Genomic DNA, 9,800 nt, shown 5'->3' with positions numbered 1-9,800 from the left:
CCGCCCCCAGGGAGGCCTTCCGACGGGGCCGGAGGAAAGACGGCTGCCGCGCTCGCTCGCTCGCTCTCTCCGACTCCGGCACCAGGTTGAGCCAGTGACTGGAAAGGCAGGTTCCCGACCGTCAGTCCGCCATTAAAGGAGTCGGGAAGACGTGGGGTGGGAGAAGTGGGTGTCCCCCCCCCCCGGCTAGGCTAAAGGCCGCCGTCCAGTGGCAGCGCACCTGCCTTGCGTGCAGAAGGCCCCCGCTTCGCTCCCCCCGTGGCAGGAGAGACACTCCCCGCCTGAGGCCATGGAGAGCAGCTGCTGCTGCCGGTCAGTGTAGAGCAGCCTTTCTCAACCTTGGGCAGCGGCGGCGGCAGCTCTCCAAGGCTTCAAGCGGGGAGCGTCTCTCCTGCCACGGGGGCTCCCAGGTGTTCTTGAACTACACCTCCCATCATCCCCGGGGCGCTGGCTGTGCTGGCTAGGGATGATGGGAGTTGTAGTCCGGCAACACCTGGGGACTCAAGGTTGAGAAAGGCTGGGCAATACTGTACTGAGTAAGACCAGGGGCCTGGCTCCAGTATAAGTTCCCATATAGACCTGCTAGTGCATCCAGCACTGGCTTTGGTTCCTATGCAGAGTAGCATCTCGCTCTCTTTCTGTCTCTGCCACTCTGTGGTCTTCAAGCCTCGGGCATGAGAAATGCTAGCTGCAAACAATTCTGTTCAATGCCTGGAGCCAATAAATGTGGGACAGGTTCTGCTGATGGGTGAGAGGCCAGACGTGTCTCGGGTCCGTGTTGGGGGACTGACTCTGAGGGAAAGCAAGCAAGCAAGAGGGATCCATGTTGGGGCTGCAGCTGGCTCCCTTCTCCCAGTGCCAGCGATACAGGGAGGGCAATGAGAGCCATGGTGGGGAAGGCCACAGACCATGAGAAGGTGGCCCAGAGAAAGAGCATCCCCAGCCACCACTGAGTCAAAGACTGCTGGGGTATCCAGCTTAAAAGAGAAGGCATTAATTGGACCCTTTGAAGCAGGAGGTCTCTGGAATGGAAAGAGACATACTAATCTTGTGGCTAAGGTAGTGCCCATGTGTCAATTATCTACAGTATTGCCAAGTGGTCTTTTATAGGCAGTGTTTTTAATTCTTCCTTTTCTTGACTCTGATGCTGATACTATTTGTAGGAGCAACAGTCTGACGGCTTACACTTTCCATCCTGTGTTAGCAGTACAGTGGTACCTCAGGATGCCAACGGGATCCGTTCCGGAATCCCCGTTCACATCCTGAAGCGAATGCAACCCGTGTCTGCGCGGGTTGTGATTCGCTGCTTCCGTGCATGCACATGACATCATTTTGACAATCTGCGCATACGCGAGCGGTGAAACCCAGAAGTAACACGAAAGCGCTCAACCTGAAGCAACTTCAACCCGAGGTATGACTGTATACTGCATTTTAAATGATATACCAGTGAAGGCCTGCCACATATACTGGTGAAAGGGATGCTGTTGACATGCCTGCACTAGTGCAGTTGCACCATGGAAGATAACACATCTCGGAGGTAGATAAATGAGAGACCAAGTTAGCTATAATTCTAAACAACACTCAAAAGGGACAATCTCTACCTACCACCCACAGTTCACCATTTGCCCATCGTGCACATGATGCATGTACTTATTATTTAACACTTATAGCAGACAGTACAGTGGTACCTCGGGTTACATACGCTTCAGGTTACCGACTCCGCTAACCCAGAAATAGTACCTCGGGTAAGAACTTTGCTTCAGGATGCAAACAGAAATCGTGCTCTGGCGGTGCGGCAGCAGCAGGAGGCCCCATTATCTAAAGTGGTGCTTCAGGTTAAGAATAGTTTCAGGTTAAGAACGGATCTCCGGAACGAATTAAGTACTTAACCCGAGGTACCACTGTACCCACATGAAGGTTCATAGTCTAACACAGGGGTCAGCAAACTTTTTCAGCAGGGGGCCGGTCCACTGTCCCTCCAACCTTGTGGGGGACCGGACTGAATTTTTTTTGGGGGGGGTGAACAAATTCCTATGCCCCACAAATAACCCAGAGATGCATTTTAAATAAAAGGACACATTCTATTCATGTAAAAACATGCTAATTCCTGGACTGTCTGTGGGCTGGATTGAGAAGACAATTGGGCTGGATCTGGCCCCTGGGCCTTAGTTTGCCTATCCATGGTAACTATACAAAAGGAAAAAGGACTGGGGAAGTAAGAGGAAAACTAGCATTTCAGAAACTATTCCTTTGCTGACTGATGGATACGACATTGCTAAGATTTTCTTCTTGAGAGGAAATGAGTGTAGGCATCCAGTGATTCTTGGCTACCTAGCTGCTGGCAGAGCCCATAGATTGCCTCCTTTCAGCTCTACAATGCCAGGTAATGGCAGTTGAAGCAGTGGGTTCTTTTATGTATAGAGGGTACAGAAGCAAGTTCCCTGCATGTGCTCTGGCAGATGGATGTGGCCACATTCACCTTGCTGTGATCTTCCTGGGAGGCAGAAGAGGTGGCTGCCTAAGGCTGTGATGAGTAAGAGAGTGTGCTTTCCTTTGGTTCTTCAAAAAGCTCATGCTAGTTTGAGTCATATGTACAGGTGTCAACAACACTACAACCATGAAGCAAACAGCCACTCTTCGCACGACAGACCAAGCAAATCAAAACTCTAAATAGGAACAGAAAACAACAATCATAAGGCCAACAGCTAAAGTACAGGATGATGAAAAAGTCTAGCTTTTGGGATCATGACACTTACAAGTCAAGGAAAGGATTGAGACTAGCTCCTTCCACAGGTACAAAGTGATTTGTCGCACCGCAAACTGTTGCACTATGGAACCAGACGCATTGCACTGGTAAAGATGAAGGTAGAGTTCTCGGCAAGAATATTACTGGCCCAGAATTGGAAACAAGAACAAATACCAACGTTGGAGGAATGGAGAACAAAGCTGATGGACTATGCAGAACTTGATAAACTGACAGGGAAGATCAGATATCAGCGAGATCAAAGTTTCATCGAGGACTGGAAAAAATTAGCAGATTATTGGGAATGTATAAGTGATAATGAAATAACGTTAGTGGCACTTAAAGAAGCTCTGTAATAGATTAAGAAATATTGCAAAAAAGCAGAATATAAGATGGGGGTAGGCATAAAGGTAATATAGAAATTGGGAAATGTGTATCAAAAAATAAGAATTCGAATGATTCTCAGAGAAGCTGAAGGAAGTCAAAAAACTGGAAATGTATTGTAATTTGTTAATGTGAAATGATTGTACGGAAAAACTAATAAAATATAATTAAAAAAAAAAAAAAGAAGGTAGAGTTCTGTCTGCTACAGGCTTCTCTTCCCCCAAAACAGATTTGGAGTCTTAGTATTACTGGAACAGTGTTGCATTTTATATGCACACACATTTGAACACTAGTCTTATAAAATAAAGAGTGAATCATAATACTAGGAATTGACTGCAGTTTAGCAACACCATTCAGTGGAAATGCCTCTCCACCCACAGAAAATGACAGGTGCATAATTTATACATTTTGTGTTCAGATGTGAGTTGTTATATAGAGCTGTCACTCTATATTGATGAGGGAAATGGAAAAAGTGAGGGCAACTCCTGGAAAACAAAGGTTTCTCTGTGAACTATTTCTCCATTCACTTGAACCACCAGAATAACCAGAGCTGAAATTAGTTTTAAATTATGTACACCTTGTATAGACATTGTGGGTTATATGAAGGAGAGCTTTTTCTAGAGGCACGGTTTCTGGAGCTTCAGATTTTAGGCTGCGTGGCTTGCAAATAAGGAACCGCTTCAAATCCTGCAAAGTTGTGGGGGTGTTGTAAGTCTTGTTTTTTTACAAGCCTGTTGTGTTGTACGGACACTCCTTACCATTGTTATAGCTTCTTGGTAGCAGGAAGTAGAAGGTTCTTGTGCTCCTTGCTGGAAGAAGAATGGCGCTGCTTAGGAGCACCCCATTTTGACATTAATTCCACCAAGTCAGATGGCAGAAGCAAAATATGAATTAGGATAGTGTCAGATAAAATAAGCTTGGCGTGCGGAAGCTCCTCAGTTGAGTCCCCAGCATATCCAGGACTGATTGTTGGTGGGTGGGGTGGGGCTTGTCTGTTGCCCTGGAGAGCTGCTGCAATAATTGACAGTACTGAGCTAGATGGACCAATGGGTTTGACTTGGAAAAAGGGTAGTTTCCTAACATCTTAACAGTCCTTTTGAAAGACTAGAAGGACTGAGGTCAATAGGTTTCCCTAAGAAAGGAGTTTTATAATTGTATAGTCACCATGAATAATGTCATGTACAAATTTTAAGCTGCAAAAGTTTCCCCAAGTCACTTGGAAAGAGAACTTAATAAAAAATTTATTATACCTAGAAACAAGAAGTTGAACATGTCTTTAATTGTTGAATAGAAGTTACCTGTGGTTCCCCTAAAGGGTGGCCCACTTAAAGAGTGGCAAACACCACAGTATGTACAAATCCAGGTTCTTCTACTACTTTTAGATGATCAGCTCCCCCCAAACCAAATGTATGCCTGAAATACTCTGGTGAATTGCAAGGTATTCTTGAGCATATTCTTAATTTGCCCGGGAATATCCTTGCCTTGTCTCAGACAGTAACTAACCTTGACCCAGGCTTGTCCTCTGTGATTGTCACATTAGCTTGCTTGCTTACCTGGAAGACCGATGAAAGACTGACCCAACACGTTTAGTCAGTCTTCCAAGTAAGCAAGCTTTCAGTAAACACGCATAAGACCAGACTGCAGTTCAAGGACAGTAAGTGCTATAAAGCTATAGATTTTTTAGCTGCTGATAATCATTGTGTTCTGTCCTTTAAATATCCCAGCACAGGGTCTTGAGAATAAAAACATCAAAATGATGTAATAGTAACAAAAAATCGATATCAATCCAGATGCTCCTAACTTGTTGCTAGGAAACACTAATCTTTTGGGTAGGCTATTCTTAAATTGCCAGGAAATTGCTCCTGAAATTCCTGCTGGTGGTGGGGAAATGTCTTAATAAACTGGAGCAACCGGAGCATACTGAAGAAAATACTATTTTTCCACTCTGCTACACTTAGCTAAACAGAAAAGAGTCCCTTTCACCTGTAACAGTAAATTGGACAGTTGCTCCAAGAGGAAGTCAGATTAACTACTGGCAAAAAAACCAAACCCCTATTGGGAACAACAGAATGAATCATGCAGTGGATAATTAACATTCACACTGACTTTTGCTACACCTGCAAATTAACTTCCATACTGACTTTCTCTATATCTCCACTGTACACTTATTTTATATAAGTCGCCCAGAGTAGCTGGGGAAGCCCAGCCAGATGGGAGGGGTATAAATAAAAAAATTATCATTATAGAGAGAGTGAGAGAATATTGAAGAACCTTTATTTGTTCTGCACTAGTCTCTCAATCCTTTAAAAAAAAAAAGTTTTGTTATATGTACTACAGGAAACTACCCATTTACTCAGGGGTTATGTGAAATTGCATAGATTTGGAAAAGCCAGCAAACACCTCTAAACCTCTGGAAACCCTTGGAAACCCGTTTAAAAAACAAGAACACCTTTTGGTACGTTAAATGCTGACAGATTTACTCTGCTATAAATTTCCCAGATGGAGCCCACTGCAACAGCGCAATGAAGTGTTCTTCTTAGCTGGATATATTGGGGGGGGGGGGCATGAAATCCATGAACTTTTGGACCTCTTGTTTCCTATTCATTTCCTCTCTTCCCATATGTCAGCTAAGACTTCCATGCATCTGATAAGCTTGACCATATTCTGCAAAAGCATCGGCCATAATAAATTCTGTTAGTCTTTAATGTATTACAAAGCTTCTCTTGGGGTATGAAGACACAGCAGTTGGGAGTATCTGCTACCTCAAAAGTGACAAAGTTGGGCTGCTGGTGACCATTTCTTGAGAAAACACTTTCTTCTCCCCTCCCTCATCAGGCCAGTAGTGCAGCTCACAAACAAGCTGCCTCGTAAGTCATGGTTTTGATCAACACAAAGTCTGTTGTGACCCTGCAAGGAGTGTGAAGGTTTTAAGTTCCATTGCCATTCTCTCTGCTCCTTGAAGAGAGGAGTTAATAAAAGTATACAGTCATACTTCGGAAGTCGAACAGAATTTGTTCCAGAAGTATGTTCGACTTCCGAATTGTTCGACTTCCAAAGTGCGGCTTCTGGTTGGCTGCAGGAAGTTCCTGATCATGGACCTTATTCACCAGCAAAAGCTGGTCTGGTCTCTTTCCCTTCATTATTTAGTGCAAGTGCTGAACTTCTCAACATACACACATTATCAGATGTATTTTATATGCAAGCATTTGTTTCAATAGCTGTCATTTCCCTGCAGGTTTCAGTCTGATTGCTCAAACTTACCACCCTGCTAGACTTCAGCTGCTTCTGCCCATAGCCCTCCTCACGGTTATTAGCACAGACAAGATGTCCTGGGTGCAAGCTGCAGTCAGCCAGCACAGCGGAGATGTGTTTGATGAAGATGCAGATGAAATGGACATAGCTCAGAAAGAATGGAAGAGCACCATGGAGAAACGAGTCAAAGTAATTATATACACAGCAACTCTTTAAAAAGTGTTTCTTACTAATGGTTTGGTTGGGGATTGACCACATCATTGACATAAAAATTAGCTATTGAGCTCCCAAGATGGATTAGCCTTCAGAATAGCACTAGCAGGTCCACCCCCCTCCCCAGACACACCTCAGAGGCAAATAAGGTGTGGGGAGGATGTGTTGGTTGTAGGGAGAAGATAATCCATGTTGGGGAAAAGGGAGCGCCTTGGCTCACTGGCCTTCACTGCAGAGTTGCTGATCAGAAGATTACGGGTCAGATATAGTGTTCTGTTTGGGAGAAACATACTTCTGGAATTAAGCAGAGAAAGTCCTTTTCAGATGAAACTAACGGCAATCAACAAGGATATCTTAACTGTTAATGATGCACTGCCTTGCGTCATGCTATATAATCAAAGATTCAATTTTCCTCTTAATCATTTAGAAGGGATCACTTTTTTTGTTTATTTGTTCAGTCCATGCAACTGGAAGGGCTGAAAAAGATCTCACACTTTTGTTATTGTGCCGAATATCCTCTGTCTGCTCCAGAAGCACTTTTTTCATGATGAGGTTGACTTTTTAAAGCTACATGATTGGCACACCTAATATGTATAAGCCACACCTCTAGAGCAAACATTTTTATAATTGCAGATGGACCTCATTTCATGATGGCTTATTTGAATAAGCCAGGCAGATACCGATGAGTACTGTACTGTTTCTTTTTACGTTCTAGTTGTTAATGTGATTTTGATCTCTTTGCTCAAAGGAAGGCTATAGGGAGGGAGCAGAAGCTGGAAGACTTCTGACAGTTCAAGAGGGTTTTAATCAGGGGTATAAAGACGCAGCAAGGAAGATGATCTCATGCGGCCAACTCAAAGGAACCATAAGGTATGTATTTTAAAAAAAGGAATGGAAATTAATTGTACAAGTTGTTAAATTGATAGCAGACCTCCACCAGAGAAATATATCTGTTAATATCCTCTGCTAATATAGTGCCCATTTAAATTATGAACACTTAACTTTTTATTCATTCTTTATCATCACATCCTGCAGGGAACTGGGGTGCACAGCCAACACAGCAGGATTTAACACCTGGCTCATCAGCTGATGGGGGGGGCGTTCTACTCAGTTCGGTAGGATTTAATGTAAACCTCTTCACGATCAAGAAGGGTTTTGCATTGAAATTCATGCTAACAAAATCCCCTTCCATCTTACCAGCACCTTGCTGCCTGCAGATTACTTTGAAGTTCTGACAATGGGACTTGTCACCAGATCACCTGATGCCATTGTAATGTTCGGTGATTGACAGGAGGACAGATAAGGATCTCTCCTGTGAAGCCAAAAAGGCTCCCCACCCCTTAATATAGCCACTTGTCCTGATACAATTTCACTCTCTGTTGAACTTGAGCTACTGGAGAACAGAAAAAGATGGCAACAGTAGTCCATTTGGTTTGTAGCTACAGCCAACTTCTCCCTCCGTACTGCTATGAAACCTGGAGGCAGCCTCTTCCATGTAGACCTCCATTGAAGGTGCCTTATAGGACGCACTGTGGAAGGAAGAAATTTTCAGACTACAATTGTACATCAAGTTACAAATGCCTCAGGTTACAAACTCTGCTAAACTGGAAGAGTGACCTCGAGTTGAGAACTCTGCCCCAGGATGAGAACGGAAATCGTCTGCCAGCGGCAGCAAGAGGCCCCATTAGTGAAAGTGTGCCTCTAGTTAAAAACAGTTTCAGGTTAAGAACAGACCTCTGGAACGAACTAGAGGTACCACTGTACTCCATGCCGGCCATTTCTGAGCAAAGACTGTCTCCTGTCTCTTGATTTCCCCCCTCAACCATCATGGGCTGTAGGAACTTGATTCCATTATAAAGAGTATCTCAGGCATTTGCTAGATAGAAAGCAGGAAATGATACACCGTACTAGAAAAAGGTTATTTGATTGGTGCCATGGTGATTTCTAGATTTCTTACATGGCGCTCCAAATTGGAATACAAAACTATTATAGGTTAATGTTCTGCTCAGTTGCCCTTTATGAATGAGAATGAATATGGGAGGGAGATAATGTTTTTTTTTAAAGCTGTCTTCTTATTTACATGTGGTCTCATGCAAGATCCATTTTTAACTTTGTTTTTATAGTGCTCTTTCGTTCTGGTGTCAGCACAATGGATGCAGTTCTGGAGTGCTGAGCGAGGTAACTGACCTGCTGAACGAATTGGGAAAATATGAAGAATCTGTGTTTAGAAGTCTTAACTCTACCCACCTGCAGCCCCATGCTGAAGACTTGCTGGATACTATTGAGGACATGGACCTTGGTCATGCCCTCTTACCTGAGAAACAGCATGGTGGAACTACAGGTGGAAGAATCTCTGAAAACGGCATTGAGTTTAGTGGACAGTGTTGCAGAAATGATAGCAGGACTGGATCCTTCCAAGAAGAATGTTGCAGAAGGAGAAAAGGTGGCACTGATTCCAAAAAGCCAGTGTTTAGTTGGCTAAAAGAAAAAACTATCAATTTAGTAGATCAGCTAGGTTTGCCACCAGACACAATTGAACACATTCGACTATTGCAAAGTTAATTCATTGTGTGGAATTTTTAAAAGTTTTTTTTAAAGTATCGTTTTCCCCCAGATATACAACTACCTCAAAACTGGCTGAAATGCAGAGATTTTGCTTTCAAATATTGCTTAATGTGCCCTTTATATAGTAGATAAAATCCTGTGGTATTACATGGATATGGCTTATGATTAATTTATACACTGTCTAATCTCCTTTAACAAACTTTGCAAACACATCTTATGTTAGTAAATCATTCCAGGCACTATAATCTATGTTACATCGCTGTTCCAGAGATGTGAAATATAGCCTTGCAAGAGGGGATTCTTCTCTCTCCCCTTCTCTGATACATAGGAAGAATGGGTGTTAAATGCAATTTGTACAGATATCTTTAACATTTTATTTGCATTTTTAAAATATGTATGGTGGAAGGATCCCAGTTAATGAGATGAACAGGCATAAAGCTGGGAAATTAACTCATTACTCCCCTGCTTTGTTTCAGAAAATTTTCTGAAGCTAGGATTTGCTTTGAGGAAGAAATTCTTCGTTGGTGCTGGCTGATGCTATTTGCATTTTTTAATATCTGAAATATAAAGGTGCATTTAATGTCACCTTGAGTTTGGCCTTCAGATATTTACTGAAGCATTTCTTAGCTGGTAAACTAGTCTG

The 9,800-nt window shown here is 43.2% G+C and overlaps 1 protein-coding gene across 2 annotated transcripts; it reads left to right on the top strand.

Moving 5' to 3' along the window:
* Positions 1–76: 76 nt before the first annotated feature.
* YAE1 (YAE1 maturation factor of ABCE1) lies at positions 77–9,310 on the top strand. Of its 2 annotated transcripts, none has more exons than XM_053409331.1 (4): positions 77–106; positions 6,363–6,568; positions 7,341–7,462; positions 8,716–9,310. In XM_053409331.1, exons 2-4 carry the CDS (start codon positions 6,452–6,454, stop codon positions 9,152–9,154), a joined length of 678 nt encoding a protein of 225 aa, XP_053265306.1. In that variant the 5' UTR covers positions 77–106; positions 6,363–6,451; the 3' UTR covers positions 9,155–9,310. The 2 variants fall into 2 exon arrangements, with proteins under 2 accessions (XP_053265306.1, XP_053265305.1); XM_053409330.1 differs by having other exon boundaries at positions 89–110.
* The last annotated feature ends 490 nt before the right edge of the window (positions 9,311–9,800 follow it).

This window comes from Podarcis raffonei, chromosome 12, assembly GCF_027172205.1.
Source record: "Podarcis raffonei isolate rPodRaf1 chromosome 12, rPodRaf1.pri, whole genome shotgun sequence".
Lineage (NCBI taxonomy): Eukaryota > Metazoa > Chordata > Lepidosauria > Squamata > Lacertidae > Podarcis > Podarcis raffonei.
This window is presented reverse-complemented; position numbering and strand designations above follow the sequence as displayed.

What these genes read in the sequence shown, in the direction of transcription:
- YAE1 (XM_053409331.1), top strand. Translation starts at nt 6,452, where the DNA reads ATGTCCTGGGTGCAAGCTGCAGTCAGCCAGCACAGCGGAGATGTGTTT. An exon ending in CCATGGAGAAACGAGTCAAA is followed by an intron (nt 6,569 to 7,340) that starts GTAATTATATAC and finishes CTTTGCTCAAAG; the next exon opens with GAAGGCTATAGGGAGGGAGC. An exon ending in CAACTCAAAGGAACCATAAG is followed by an intron (nt 7,463 to 8,715) that starts GTATGTATTTTA and finishes TTGTTTTTATAG; the next exon opens with TGCTCTTTCGTTCTGGTGTC.